The sequence below is a fragment of the Pelmatolapia mariae genome, linkage group LG17 (assembly GCF_036321145.2).
Source record: "Pelmatolapia mariae isolate MD_Pm_ZW linkage group LG17, Pm_UMD_F_2, whole genome shotgun sequence".
NCBI classification, from domain to species: Eukaryota; Metazoa; Chordata; class Actinopteri; order Cichliformes; family Cichlidae; genus Pelmatolapia; species Pelmatolapia mariae.
The window spans coordinates 505,934-522,019 of record NC_086242.1 but is presented as its reverse complement, the minus strand read 5'-3'; the positions used below and the strand labels follow the sequence as shown (position 1 = coordinate 522,019).

Here is a 16,086-nt window from a genome sequence, read left to right as displayed (position 1 = left end):
CTTACCGAGCGTCGTACCCGGATTTCTGGGCGACATGTTTACGACAGAGAACGCTGTCGTTTCTGAACTTCGTCATCAGTCGCAGCCAAAATACGTATGAAGTGCGCTCAAAATGCCCGGATGTGTTCTTCTCCGCCCATTTCGTAGGAAAGTCAAACGCCAACGAGGGTAGAAGTTTGTGTGTGACAAAAGAAACTTAAGATATTTCAGGGCGCAGCGACCTGTGACCTGTGTAAAATAAATATTTGACAGTTCAGGCCTTGTTAGAAATGCGGCATACGGTATTAATCTTTCTTTTGTTATTGCATCCGACATGAGGATTCACCTGCACATCTACACAAATAAAAGTCATACTTTCAAAATAAAAGCAGCACTGGCATGAACTAGTTTTCATTTACCTTTCCTGTTTGCCTGACCCTCCACCAGATGTCAGTGTAACGCAGGCTTTTAATGACGTTTCAATTGCAGAATGGGATACACAAAATAAATCCTAATTTTGTCACACATATTCAAATCAAACAACTAAATTAATTCAAACCCCCCAAAGCAAATTCTGAATTCAGCTGGAAATATGATTCCTAGGGTCTGAATATTTATATAGTACGGTGCATTCAGGTATTCACAGTGCTTCACTTCAAAATTTTTTCTATGTATCAAATTCATTTTATAAGAGAGAGGCGCCCACTGCCACTGCTGTGGGCGCGCCACTAGTGAGAGCACAGCCTCCAGGTCGAGTTCTATGCCAGTCGGCTTGGAGCAAAGGCCCACCTTCAGGGCCCTGGCAGGATCCAACGCCCAGGACGAAGAAGCCTCAGTCCTCCTAGCTGTGAGAATGGGTGGAATTGGGGTGTGTTAAATGTTCAGGTGACCATGTCAAGTGTTCCCACTATATTTCATTGTTGTTCCCCAATAAGTTTTGAATGCATCACCAGTTTTATAAGTAAATATATTTCTAAAGGTGCTATTAATATTAAATTCTCACCAGAGTTGGTTGGTAACAACCCATCCAATCCACGGATGCAAAGAAATCAAACTATAGATGTCCATAAACTAAGTGTAATAATGAGAAATGTACTGAAATTGATTTAATACTTCGTAGAAAAGCTTTTGCTGGTGATGACAGTTTCAAGATGCCTCCTGTATGGAAACACTAGAGGCATGCAGGTGTGATTTTGGCCCACAAACAGTCAATCCTGAAGGTTCTTTGGGCCCTGCGAATCTTGAACAAATATCTAACAGTCAGACAGCTTTTGAATCCCGTTTGGTCCACAGGACAATCTAACATGGCTAGACACCTGAGCCACAGGCAGTTTCTGAGGTTTGCATTCCTGCATTCGCTGGTTCTGTTACACATTCGGGCACTGGGTTTCTTAGTGAACTTTAAAAAGAGCTCACTAACTCCAAGTCAGCAGATCTCTTTCTTCGATTTGCGACTGGACACATTAGTCGGACCACAGCGTTTTATCACTGCCTCGCTCAGTTTCAGCTGGGACACAGATGGCATTTCCAAACAATGTTAAGGTTACTGGGCACAATGGCATCAACGATTGCTTAGTGCCACTCAGACTGTTAAAGATGGTGGTGGACACTCTCTCACAGCCTGTGTGCATCGCGTCACCTCAGGGGGAGGCTGAGGGTAACCGGATCTTGCATGTCCCTGGAGGGAGTCCAGGCTCCTGCACCAGGGTCTTAGACTGAGAGGGTGTTGTTTTGCATGGTGTTGTCTTCAACAGTAGTCTTTTACATAAACAGGTAGGGAGGGACGTGCTCCTTTCATCTGTTATAGCTGTCTCGCTCTCTGTTGTTATGGTGCAGTGTTTGTTTTCTGCCTCTAAGAGCTGCTCATGTTCTAGGCCATCTGACCCTGAGGCCAGACCTTCTCTTAGCAGCTGCATCTCCTCCTCATATTGGCTTTGATGAGGTGACACCAGGTGCACATGTCCTTGCCATAGATTTTTTGAAAGGGGCTAGCGTCCCTTCATGGGCCTTGACTTCTGTGCTGGATGCCCTTTGTGGCCCCCGCTCTTTGAACACATGGATTCTGTGGATATGACATTTCTTTCATCTAAGACTGCATTGCTTCTCACTTTGGTTTCTGCAGAGTGAGTGGGTGACCTTCATGAGTCTGTTGACCTTCATGCTTTGTCTAAGCATCCCTCTGGCACACAGTTCTCTTGGCCTCTTTTGCTTCTCTCCTTTTGCATCTGAGGAGCAGAGGAGTTTCCATTCTGTGTGTCCGTTGCGTGTGCTACATAACTACATTGACCACACTCAGAATGTGCAATGTGTGACCTGCCTTGTAAATCCAGCCAGAGGTAGAGCTCTGTCTAAACAGAGACTCACTCTCCTACTGGATTACAGAAGCTCATTCGTCTACAGCACCAAAGGTCTTGCTTTGCCTCAGGATGTGAGAATGGCAACCTCAGTGTCTAGTCTGTGGGAGGTGTATATATGTCCCATACTGTATGTGATGTATCATATAGTGAATCAACTGTGAGGTTCAGTATGTTCCCCAAACCAGCAGGTCATCAATTAGATGACCTGCTGCAGCCACCCCAGTGTAAATTAAATGCAATTAATGTAACTAGTTTAACACTAATTCAAAGGTAAAGATTCAGAATGAGATTGATTTTATTTTTGAATAGACTGTTTAAAAAAAGTTAAAGAAACACTTTGAAAATACATCAAATTTCAATGGAAAATAAAATTAATTCCCTCACTTAGGTGGCCTCAGAATTTCATCTCTGCTTTCTGTAGACAGCGTGGTTCTGTTGGCTTCAAAACGTCTGGCAATGCCATGTATTGATGTGCCATCCTGAAAGAGCTGGACTACCTCAGAATCAGAATCGTGTTTATTGGCCATGTACATGTGCAGACACATACAAGGAATTTGGTTCCGGTAGATGGTGGCTCTCAAGCACAGCAATGTAAATCACACACACACACACACACACACACACACACACGCACACACACACGCACACACACACACACACACACGCACACACACACACACACACGTGTCTATATATACATTACACATGCATACACATACATACACAAAGCTGTGTAAACCAACTATAAATAACTAATCTAAACTTATATACATAAAATACAGAAATGAAATGAGGTGGAATGAATACTACAGAATGTGCATAAGGTGCAGTTGCAGTCTGGCAGTGGGAGCAGTGTGACAGGTCAACTGTTTAGGAGGGAGATGGCGAGGGGAAAGAAACTGTTCCTGTGTCGGGTGGTCCTGGTCTGCAGGCTTCTGTACCGTCTGCCAGAGGGCAGTAGATCAAAAAGTCTGTGTCCAGGGTGTGAGGGGTCTGTGATGATTTTCTCTGCCCGTTTCCTGGTTCTTGAGAGGTACAGATCCTGGATGGAGGGCAGGGGGGCGCCGATGATCCTTTCTGCTGCCCGTACAGTCCGCTGCAGTCTGCGCCTGTCCTGTTTAGTGGCTGCACCATACCAGACTGTGATGGAGGAGCACAGGACTCAATGACCGCAGTGTAGAACTGGATCAGCAGCTCCTGTGGAAGACTGTACTTCCCCAGTTGTCTCAGGAAGTACATCCTCTGCTGGGTCTTTTTGAGGATGGAGTTGATGTTGGTCTCCCACTTCAGGTCCTGGGAGATGGTGGTACCCAGGAACTTGAAGATCTTCACAGTCGACACAGGGCTGTCTGATATGGTAAGGGGGGGCAGAGTTGAGGAATGTCTCCTGAAGTCCACTGTCATCTCTACAGTTTTAAGAGTGTTCAGCTCCAGATTGTGCTGACTGCACCAAAGTACCAGCCGCTCAACTTCCTGCCGGTATGCAGACTCATCACCATCCTGAATGAGGCCAATGACGGCGGTGTCATCTGCAAACTTTAGGAGTTTAACAGCCGAGTTCTTGGAGGTGCAGTCATTAGTGTAGAGGGAGAACAGTAGTGGTGAGAGGACACATCCTTGAGGGGCGCCAATACTGAGGGACCGAGTTTCAGAGGTGATCTCCCCTGTGGAATCTCTCTATGATCTACATACCCTGTCAGGCTACCAGTAGTGACACTGACCCAGTCAAATGCAAAAATAGTGTGAAAACACTTGGAAAAGATGAGGAGGGAAAAATGTCAGTGACCTTCACCTGTGAAACCATTCCTGTTTTGGAGGATGTCTCATTGTCACCCCTCCAGTCCGTCTATTGTTAATTTCATTAATACCACAGCTGCTGACACTCAATAACAAATCCCTGTGCTACTTAACTAACCAGATCAATTTTCCAGGAGTTTAATTGACCTGATGTTTGTCTTCTGTTGTTTCATCTTGCAGTTTAGTTATCAAGTTGCCAAAGATGCATCTCTTAATGCCAGAATATATCTTTGATTTTTGCAGTGTGAGTGGTTAGACGGGCACTTAGGAGCTATTTTGAGCAGTGAAAATGGGACTCCTGGTTCTGGTTCAACAGAATATTGCTACTAAATTCACAAACCACTGCTGTCTAGATACATCAGTGTTTTTTTCTGAGACTATACGTCATCACTTACATACTAAGAGAAGAATCATACTGCTGACTGCCTTAATAAGTCCTGAGGCATGCAGTGCCAGACTAAAGCAAAGGTTACGTGGGAGCAAGTTCATTCCAGTACAAACCTGTTATGAAGCAAAGGTGAGCTCTGGTAAATGGAGTCTTATATCGAGCTTTTCTACTCTCCCAGAGCTCTCAAAGCACTTTATGCCACATTCACAGCAGCACTTTCTTCTATGCTTTAAGTGTTAGTGCAGCTAACATTCACACTCCGATGGATCGGATGCATGACAGCAAAATGGGGTTTAGACATCCGTCATCATGAAGTGCCTCGAGCAGCTGGTCAAAGGTCACATCTGCTCCTCCCTCCCTGACACACTGGACCCTCTTCAGTTCACCTATCGGACAAACAGAGCCACAGAGGATGCCATTGCAATGCAACGCACACCACCCTCACTCAGCTGGAAAAAGGGAATACATATGCAAGGATGCTCTTCATCGACTACAGCTCGGCATTTAACACCATCATCCCCTCAAAACTTGCCTCGAAGCTCTTCAACCTTGAGCTGGGAACACCAATCTGCAGATGGATTCTAAACTTCCTCACAAACAGGCCCCAGGTGGTGAGAGTTGGTAAGCACACCTCCTCACCACTCATCCTAAATACAGGTACGCCACAGGGTTGTGTGCTTAGCCCCCTCCTATATTCCCTGTTCACACACGACTGTGTTGCTAAACATGAGTCCAACATCATCATCAAGTTTGCGGATGACACAACCATCATAGGCCTCATCACAGACAATGATGAGACGGCCTATAGAGAGGAGGTGATGGCACTGTATGAGTGGTGTCTGGAAAATAACCTGACTCTCAACATCAGCAAAACCAGAGAAATGATAGTGGACTACCGGAAACGACCAGTCAGGGAACACCAGCCCATCCACATCAACGGTGTCACGGTCGCAAGGGTCAACAGCTTCAAATTTCTTGGAGTCAACATCACCGAGGACTTCTCCTGGACCCTTCACACAGACACTGCTATCAGAAAGCTCGCCAGCGACTCTACTTCCTGAGGAGGCTGAGGAAGTTTGGCATGAACGCCAACATCACCTCAAATTTCTACAGGTGTGCGATCGAGAGCTTGCTGACGAGCTGCATTACAGTCTGGTACGGAAGCTGCTCTGCCAGCAGCCGTAAATCACTACAGAGGGTGGTGAAGGCAGCAGAGCACATCACTGGCATGAGGCTTCCTGCCATTCAGGACATTTATCTTCAGCGATGCCTCCGTAAAGCACACAGCATCATCAAGGACCACAGCCACCCAGCACATCAGCTGTTCTCCTTGTTACCATCTGGCAGACGTTACAGGAGTCTGTCTGCTCGGACTACAAGACTTAAAAACAGTTTTTACCACCAAGCCATACGACACCTCAACCACAACACTTAAACACACACACACACTCCACAGATGCACTCAGAAGCTACCCTGCAGCTTCACAAGTACTCTGTACAATCTGCACTGGTCACTTCACTTTATTGGTATTTATATATTTTTTTAAAAGTGCAATACTGTACTAACTGCCACTAAAAATTTGTACTGTTCAGTTTGTACTGCTGCTCATTCCTGCCACTGTGCAATATCCCATTTGCCCCCCCCCCCCTCACATTCCTATTTAAGATTTTCTTTATTTAATCACTAGGGTTTACATAATATTTATATATACATATATATATTTAGTCTGTTAACTGTTAATCTTTTTTCTTTTACTATATTTTATTAATATTTTGCTCTTTACTATTTTCTTTACTGTACCATTCTGCTGAGTGACTGTCTTCTGCTCGTCAAATACATTTCATTGCAATGTTGACCCTGTGCTAACTTGCATATGACAAATAAAACTGAAAACCAGTTTCTTGCTCAAGGACTTTTGGTACGCAGACCAAGAATAAAATGTAATTTAGTGCTTTTAAAGTTTGATTTATGTTTTAAATCACGTTAAAGGAAGGACATAAAGAGAGAGGATGATAGGGTCTGGCTCAACAATAGTGAGTGGATGTGACAATGGTCGAAGTTACAAGTCATCTCAGAAGATGTGACATCCAGAAAGAGAGGGGGGAGAAAGGAGGACCCAGTATAAACGTTTTGTGCCGAACAGTTTTCCATCCAGTTGTCTTAAAGAAGATTGGATCTCAGAGTTCACAGCTGCTCATTTTCAGCACCACAGCCTCCCTGAGTGTTGTTGCTTACTAAGTTCATCTCTTTATCACATGCTGTCCTGCTAGAAGTAGACATCAACTGATTAGGGTGGATAAAGTTCATCTCAAACTGGTTTCTTGAACATGACACTGAGTTCAGTGGACTCAAATGGGTTCCAAAGTCTTGACCCAAAAGAACACCTTTTAAATGGGTTCCAACAGATTTGCATCAGTGATGTACGGCTAACAAATCTACAGCATCTGTGTGATGTTACCACGTTAATATGGGCCACAATCTCTGACCAGTGTTTCCAGTAATGTTGAAGCAATTCCATGAAGAATTAAGGCACTTCTGAAGGCAAAAGAGGGTCTAGTCCAGTTCTAGCAAGATGTTCTTAATCAAAAGGCCAGTGAGTACAAACAACTACAACAGCCTATTTGGCCATGACCGTACAGACTGCTCCACCAACCGTTGACCTCAGCAGGTTCAGACATACGGTGAGTGTTCAAGGCAACTGAAGTAATCAGACTACAAAAAGATAACAGGTACTGATAGATAGTAATAACACTTTGTATAAAGTTTAGATAATGTTCACAAAAGCAGTTAATAGTGACATAATGTTGGGTTTTGCTATACCTGCTTCACACTTTCACTGCCTAATCATAACATCTACTCTTACCAGAAGAAACCTTTGTTGCTCTTTGTGACACTAGAAGATAAAACTCATATCGAGCAGCGTTCAGCTCACTGATCCAGCCCTTAACAACCGTCTCATGTTGCCTTGTGGTCCCTTGGGAACTACCCACAAATAAGTTACAGTTTTAAATATGCAAGCAGCAAGTCATAGTGTTGGATAGTTTTTATTCACCAGTTAACTATTTTAATTCACACTGTGACCAAAAACTGCAAATATTTCTCAAGGTAGAGGGCTAAAGAAGGAGCAAATGTATATATCATTAATAAAATACAATCAGTTAAGAGTGCGCAACCATGTCTTCAAAAATATATGGTCATAAAATCTAATCATTTCAAAGTGACGATATAACAATGTCTACATGTTTGTGTGCACATGCCTACAAACCAGATCATATTTAATTCAGCAGACCCAATCCAAATACACAGACACAGGAAATGAAAGGTTTTGGGTGGATGAAGCTGATCAGCCATACCATGAACATATAGGGACAAGTTTTTGAATCCAGGAACAATCAGTGAGCAGCAGTCCAGCGCCACGGGCGTGACGTTTGACAGTGTTGATGAAAAAATACAAAGAAGGTCAGAAAGAGCTGTAGATCTAGAGAACGCACGAGAGAGGAAGTGCATGAGGACAGCAAGGCACCTGGGTTCAGGTAAGACAGGTTCATGGTGGGGGTGAGATTATATCAGGGCTGTGAGCCCGTCCTCGTTTGCAGGGGTGACGGAGAGGTGGACAGATGAGGTCAGACAGACGTCTCCAAGGACTGCAATAGTTGGGATCTGTACTGAGAGTAGGGAGCAGGCAGGTGAGAGCCCACAAAGGTGGAGGTATGTGCTAAAGACAAGAGGAATGAATGCTGGGTTTTCTTCCTGGATGGGCGGGATCAGATGGTGCAGGCAGGAGGCAAAGAGGAAGACCAGAGTGAAGATTGATGAATGTAGAGGAGGAAGACATGCAGAGGGTTGGTGTGACAGAATGAGACGACAGCAGTTTGTTTTTTTAAATCCAAAGTCAATCCATTAACCAAATTTTAATAAGTGAGAATAACAAGAACAACTTTAAATGAAGTGTGTTCCTGTGCGCATCACTAAATGACTGAAAACAGCTTATTTTTCCTCTATAATCTTTTCCTTATCTGTATCTCAAAAAGAAATGCACAACTTCCTTCTTGCATGACTGCTCACAGAGAATATTTGGTCAGCGGCTGAATCCTGAACATCTGCATTTCAAAACATAATCACCTCTTTCTTACACAGTAAGTCAGAATAGAGCTGTCTAATCTCAGGGTCTTCTTTCTTCTGTTTTTCTTTCACAGCTCAGTCTTCTCATCGCTCGCAGAGCTACTGGCAGCTCCGCCCTCAGCTTCACCCCTGGAGGCAGAGGACGCGGTGTCTTTAGGCTGAAACGCCAGTGAGGCAGAATTGATGCAGTATCGCTTCCCCGTGGGTCTCGGACCGTCATCAAACAGGTGTCCCAGATGAGCTCCACACTGAAGCAAAAAGGAAGAGATTTACTCCTGATCCTGATAAATGGCAAAGATATTCTCCACGTGACTTTATTTGCATCATTTTGGTGAAAATTCAGTCGCCAAGAACAGAGACTGTTTGAAAGCAGTCTGACTCTGATCCAGTGGGAAATGTTCTGCTTTCTAAAAACCAACCATTCAGCTACATTTTGTTGAGCCTGGGTCACAGTGAAAGTAACAACTGGTGAAACATAGAAACACGAGTGCTGTGAGTCACGTTTTTGTGAGTCATACTGAATCTTGGCAAACATGTTGATGTTTCTGTCTAATTGAAAATAGCAATCAGTAACAGTAACACCGCCTAAAATGATTCAGTGCATGAATACATTTAAGTTTCATCCACTTTAGTGCTTTAAAAATAAATGAAAAAAAGCTATAAAAAAAAATGGGGGCAGCCCAGTGGGTAGCACCTCGGGCTAACAGCTTCTGTGTTGAGTTTGCATGTTGTCCCCGTGTTTGTGTGGCTTCCTCCCACAGTCCAAACACATGCAGTGGGGTTAGGTCACCTGGTGATTCTAAACTGCCCACAGGTGTGACAGTGGATGGTTGTCTGTCTGTGTTAGCCCTGTGACAGAGTAAACAACAGCTGTTGATGACGAGTTTGTGGCGTACCTGACTGCAGGTAGCCTCCACTCTGTGCATTCCATAGGAGAAGTCATCAGCCTTAGCAATGGATTCCTCCTTCATGAGGTCGCTGAAGGATGGCCAACCTGTAACCATGACCGCATCATGTCGTCTAGTAACAAGTAAGGTTAGCAGACACACTGCATCATCATCTGTAACACTGTAGCTACGTTTGTCTGTCAGAGTTACTGTGAATCTTTTTTACAGAGTTGGCTGTTTGTTTACATGAAGTGAAACTGTTGTTTTCTACCAAACCAGCTCAGAGCTTTTAGTCAGAAGCAGATTTAACAATATTTATTTTCATATTCATGAACCTGAAAACTTTACTACACACAACAATGCATAACAAAACCATTGTGTGCTGAGAGACATTCAGCCAAGTGTCATGAGCATCACTTCGACATGAAACACGACGCACTACAGCCACGTATGATTGTGTCGATGCAGTTTCATTCTTTCAGCTGTAAAAATATTCATCTTGTTTGGATTGTAGTTCTCACGCGTCTACTGGAAATAAACTATAATAACAGAAGTGTTGGACCACACCTTATTGTTATTGATGTGTTTCTAAAAGTTGTTCCAACATTTACAAAAGAATGAGAAACAAGTCAGAGACTCCTGTGGCTATACTCCTGCCTGTTGTTGACAGGGTCCCACATTCAGCTTGTTCCCTGCATGCTGTACATCATCAGTTTAAGGACCCAGTAAGAGCTCGTTCTTAGGACACACATAGATTTACATACAGTACATTCAAATAATCTTTTACATTTTTAAAATGTGAAGTTTAACTTACCTGATCCGGAGTCAAATTTAAAGTTGGAACTATGAAAGAAAATAAAAATGCCGTGAAGAAAAATACTGGTTTATGTCTTATTCACCATATTATTTTAAATTGTAGTGGCGTGCTACGTCTCCTACTGTCAGCTATTCTATTGACCTTTACGTTTTTACCCATCAAAAGCTGATGGCGTACTGGCAACCTCAAGTACAAGGTCAGAGGTCAAGTTTTCAAAAATTCTTGTGAATGCGACAACTGAAGAAGGAAGTCACCTGGGATTTTCACATTAATACCAAAGTTACATCTACTGAAACTCTCAGATGAGCTTGACCAGAGGTCAACGCTTCTGAAAATCTGCTATGATTTCACCTTCATCCCACAGGTGCCTGTGTACAGAGGCTGAGGGCCAGCAGGCGAGTACGTGTGCACACGGCAGCACTGAAGCAGTCACACACAACAACAAACAGCAGGGCAGTCTTACCTGAACAGGGCCGACCCACAGACAACACAGGTGTAGGTCCCGTCATCTGTATGATATGTGAACTCTCCACTGAAGGCGCTGTGGCAAAGAACGCATTAGTGAAACTTCATGACAATGACTTTATTTAGCTGTGATGCAGTTCAGTTTCAGCGCATTGAGGCGACTGTTGTTGGGATTTGGCACTGTGTAAATAAAACTGATCCCAGTCCTGTTCATGTAACTGAACAACAGGCAACAATTTAGATCAAGTAGTAAAACATCACCATAAATGATGTAAGCAATAATCTGTCAGCTAGCAGCAACTATAAGCTGACAGTTTCACCATTTAGTTTCAAATATTGAACGGGTTAAAGTAACTTCTATGATTACATCGACCAGTTTCACATTTTTTACATAATGAACCTCAGTGGTTTATTTTGAAAGACTAACTTGTACCTCTCAGTTCCTCTTTCCTGGGTCACATGGTACTGCATTGGTGTGAGGCGCTGTCTCAGCTCCTCCTGTGTGAACCTCAGAGGCCATGTCTTTTTAGTCCTACATGCTCCTGAGAGTGCAGGCACAGAGAGCAACAAGCATTAACTACACTGCACACCGTCATATGAATAGAAACAAAATGAATACATCTAAGAGCAGGTGGATCAATAAAAACAGATTATACTACAGCTGAGATGAATAAACTGGATTGTTTACAATCAAAATGTTCCAAATGGATTTCAAAAAATGGATCATATCCACCTGAGAAGCTCTGTATTTATGTACGAACTGAAGGAAAGGTGCAAGGTTTTACTGAGATGCTTCTCTGGGTTGACAGAGAACATATGTGCATGTTGGTAAAACTGGCTGTCCAGAAAAACAAAAAACACACTGGCACCATTTCAGACTGCAAGAATCTACGAGCAGGATGTGGTGCAACGTCATCACAAACAAAATCACTCAGTGCATGCAAGCTGCAAGAAAGCCAAGCGGTGAATCATTTATCTGTTAGACTAGCAGGTCAGAGACTAAAGACGAGTTACAGTGGTTGCACTCATTTTTCAGCCAAATCTAGGACCTGGCAACACATGAAGCAGCTCTTACAGGATGCAAGTTTACTGGAAAACACAAACTGGCACCAAGTCTGTGTTTGTCAAACGTCTATCAGTGCAAAATATTGGAAAAATGTAAAGTCAGGCTGACACACCAGGAGTGTTAAAGTTTTAGTGAGGCAAAGCAGAGCAGGCACACAGCACCCAATCAGTGGACCTGAGGGAAGACTGCAGGACCTCAGAGCTACAGGCTGACTCTTGGTTATTAGATGCAGCAGATTGAAGCCCGACATGGATGTTGGAGAAACGTATTCCACCCAGCACTAGAACCAAACACCCCTTAGCAGGGTTGCAACCAAGGACTGGGCTGTATGAAGAGTAGCAGACAGAGGGTGAAACAACACCACAACATCACGAGCAAAGTTACAAACAAACAGAGTCTCAGATGAGATGACCTGATGACCCAACAGAGAATGTCAGACTGCTACAGTACGAGACCACCGGCAGCATCTTCTAATGACAGATTTTGAACTCTGAACACAGACAAACGTCAGTGATTGCTACAATTTAACAGTCGTTTACAGCCTTAAACATTCATGTACATATGAGCCGTGAATTCTCTGGTCTCTGAGAGGGGTTATCACAGCACGAGCAGGTCTGCCTCGTTCAAGTACGGGACAACATCAACAAGGCTATCACATTATAATTCAGACTTTCATAAACACCATTATTACAGAAATGCTAACTTAAGTAAAGAACTGTGCAAAACTCGGTGCAACGACTTATCGAAACATGCAAACATAAATGAAATACATCATATATGGCACAAGCAACGTGTACAGAGTGCGACCCCCTTTATTCTGCAGCTAATGTCTTTAAGCAGTCTTCAGGAAGCCGTCTCTACACTTATTAAAGGACATTACGAGGCTTTCTGGATGTTGACTCCTTTGTAGTGACCAATAATGTTCCATCGTGTGTTTGAGATCACAGTCGTGCTGAAGACTTAGACTGTGTCCAGTCAGAAGCTTTCAAAAGATACTTGATGGGGATTATAATCTGATTATAATCTGACAGTACTTTCCTGCCTTCATTATTCCGTTAGCTTTGACAAGACCTCCAAACACCACAAGTCAACAAACCGCCCCAAACAATGACACAGCCTCCCCCATGGTGTTCTACAGATGGCTGTTATACCTCATTACTAATGACAATTGAACCAAATATTTCACATTCAGATTTCTCGTCCATGACGCCTACTTCATGAACCTTTACTCAATGAGTTTGTCGCTGATTTTCAGCAGAGATCTTGTGTAATATGATTCACCTCAGCGTTTCTGACACGCTGCTAATACAAAGTGCATCAATACCTTAAAACTGGTTCTTTACCGAGCTGTCCGTCATCTGTAGACACAATATTGGATTAGATCTTTTTTTAAAGATGAACTCAGTGCAAAAAGTGCTGTGAAAACAGATACAAGGCTTTCAGAAAGTGTAGAAAACGGCTCACAGATGTCTTTAATGTCAGGGAGGCGCGAGCCGTTCTTTGTAGTGATATTCAGCTGTTGACAACTGTCGCGCAGCCTGTTAGTAGGCCCTCGATTGTGCTTCTGCGGAGGGTTGAGGAGATGTTGGCGTTCAAGCCAAACCTCCTAAGCCTCCTTTAGGAAGTATAAGCGCTGACACGCCTCCCTGACTACAGTGTCCATGAGTCCTGGAGATGTCCTTGATAATGTTCCCGTCAAGGAACCTAAGCACCGCTGATGTGGATGGGCAGGTGTTCTTCTCTTTGGTCCAACATCAACTTCTTTGTTTTGCTGACGCTGAGAGAAACGGTTGTTGTCCTGGCACCAGCTGTTTAGTGCCTACACCTCACCTCTGTAGATCGTCTCATCCTCGTGTGTTCGAGCCGTCTTTTACATGTCTTGATGCACGCTCAATCATCCAGGTAAGTCAGTCCCAGAAGATTGATTCTGTTCATCTGGATGTTTTCAATGGAGAAACGTTTCATCATCATCATCATCATCAGGTGACTGCTTCAGTCTCACCTGGCTGCAGGTTTCCAACCTTATAAACAGCACATTTGCATAAAGACTGAAACCAGCACCACTGGCTCTTAAACAGGTCATTATTTAGCTCAAACCCATCCAGCACACTAGTCACTGCTCTACTTTACGATCGGTACTTTAATACTTCAAGCCCAGTTCTGGTGACGATGTTTCCATCAGCGGGTCCTGACACATTAAAATCACTAAGCACTTCAGTAGCCTACTTATCATCTCTTTATAAATGCTTGTATTTGCAGCTGGCACAGCTGTATGCATGGTTTATGTAGCTCTTAGCACTAAGGTGTGTTGATATTTTTGGTTATAATGTACAGTACGTATACGGTATGCTTTTAAGCACTGGATTACATTAGATTGATTGAAACAGCTTCTTTGACTAAATAAGAACCACAGCCAACGTTGGTTATATGGATGATTTTACACCTAAACTAACAGGTTACTCTAGACGAGCAGCAGGTACCTAGAAGGGCAGCAGGCAATGCAGGGTGGCAGACTGAGCTGCTACCCTGCCCGAGGGCATGATGCAGGGCCACAAAAAGGCCACGTCTGACGAGGACAGCCATAACAGTCACACTGAAGACACAGAGAGAGAGAGAGAGAGAAAAGAGGACTATCATATTTGGATTATTTTATTAACCCCAGAAAATATGTATGAATGGGATCTATTGGCTGTGATTCATAAGTTAAACCGTTTTAAGGTAAGTTCTGTGGGTAAATACTCCTGAACACCAGCATGGCTGCATTTAACTATTTAGTATGAATTCATGTTGAAACAGCTGTTTTGTGACTGCAGGAGCTGATCCATGTCTCTGTATCACACACACACACACACACACACACACACACTCTTCTAATACATTTTGAAATTCATCTTGTAAATTGTGCGTTTGTGTGACATTATATGTGTTATAGGTAATGAAATACTTTTTATAGTACTGTGTGAATATGGCCTGTAATTTAAAATGCATTAAGTGTTTAATCAGACTGTAAAGTATGAAATATGTCAGTGGATTTAAAGTCAGGGAGGGAAGCTGTGTCCCTCAGCACTGAGACACAGGAAAACCTGGGTTTGTGTGAATGCTTTGATAAGGCCAAAAGCAGCATGTTAAACCACGTATGACAGAGATAAACATCAGCAGGCACACACACATCTGCAAACACTTTTACAGTAGTTCTACCTTCCTCTAATATCTTGTGCTGTAAATGGTTACATTATATACACACATGTGAAAAGCACATAGATTTTTGCTTAAGAGTGGATAAGGGACAGCATTACATACGTCCATTCAAACTGTAAATACAGGGTTTAGCTCCCAGGCTGTTAACAGGAGCTCCACACCGAGCAGCGGGAGAGGAGCAGCCACGGGGCCGTGTTTCATGTCGGGAACGCAGCTACACGAAACCCTCCAACACTGAGAATTCGTGAGATTTTCAGTTGTCATCAGATACGTCATGATGGCGACACCTTCTGCCACTAGATGTCAGTTAGGTGTAGGACAGTGGATGACGTCACGAGTGGGATTATGTAACACGCACCAAATTTACCGATATGTGCAGCAAGTTTGCACTCAGTAGGAAACGAGGACACTCGTGTTAAAGTTATTCCACACTTCCACCTGTCTCTGCCCAGTTTGGACACAAAATGAACACCGAGCATATTTCCATCTTAATATTCGGTCTTCATTTGGAAAACTGTAAATCATTTCTGAAATGTTCGCCCTGTTTTTAAAATCTCTGAATGTTTTACATTCGTACAATCCTCGATGAACTGAGACATTCCCGGTTTACTAAACAATGCGGTAACGTACCAGCGAGGAGCAGCAGCAGGACCGTGACGCTGGCGAGCGGCTGGCGGCGGAAGGAGCTCCCTGCGCCGGCGACTCTTCGGAGCATAAGCCTAGGGTCTACGTCCAGCTGACGTCATGGGCAAACAGCGGAAGGTTATCAGCGCAACCAAACATGCGTCCGGGTAAAATGACCTGCACATGTCCAATTATGGCCACGACTTCACTCAGTTACTCCAAGCCCCTCCCCCTTCACGCGAGTTACCGTTCCATAATTCCTAACCACGGATGGCATTCCCGGTTTTTCCGGAGTTCTTAAAGCAGCAGCTTTGAATTAATGGATTAAAATAAATAAAATGTATAAACTCTCCGCCTCGTGTACAAACGGCAGAAAACACACACA

General features: G+C 43.6%; 1 protein-coding gene across 7 annotated transcripts in view; it reads right to left on the bottom strand.

The window, feature by feature from the left end:
* dera (deoxyribose-phosphate aldolase (putative)) overlaps positions 1–15,892 on the bottom strand; it is a 28,421-nt gene extending 12,529 nt beyond the window's left edge. The window contains exons 1-6 of one of the 7 annotated variants that reach the window (XM_063460707.1): positions 12,054–12,203; positions 11,247–11,355; positions 10,812–10,889; positions 10,346–10,374; positions 9,541–9,638; positions 7,551–8,892 (exon numbers count right to left, since the gene is read on the bottom strand). In XM_063460707.1, coding sequence (XP_063316777.1) covers positions 8,713–8,892; positions 9,541–9,638; positions 10,346–10,374; positions 10,812–10,889; positions 11,247–11,355; positions 12,054–12,129 — 570 coding nt within the window. In that variant the 5' untranslated portion in view covers positions 12,130–12,203 and the 3' untranslated portion in view covers positions 7,551–8,712. Of the gene's footprint in view, positions 1–5; positions 93–7,550; positions 8,893–9,540; positions 9,639–10,345; positions 10,375–10,811; positions 10,890–11,246; positions 11,356–11,991; positions 12,204–14,359; positions 14,473–15,707 lie in introns of those variants that run through there. The other 6 variants (XM_063460700.1, XM_063460702.1, XM_063460703.1 and 3 more) reach the window with 6 other exon arrangements.
* Positions 15,893–16,086: the final 194 nt, after the last annotated feature.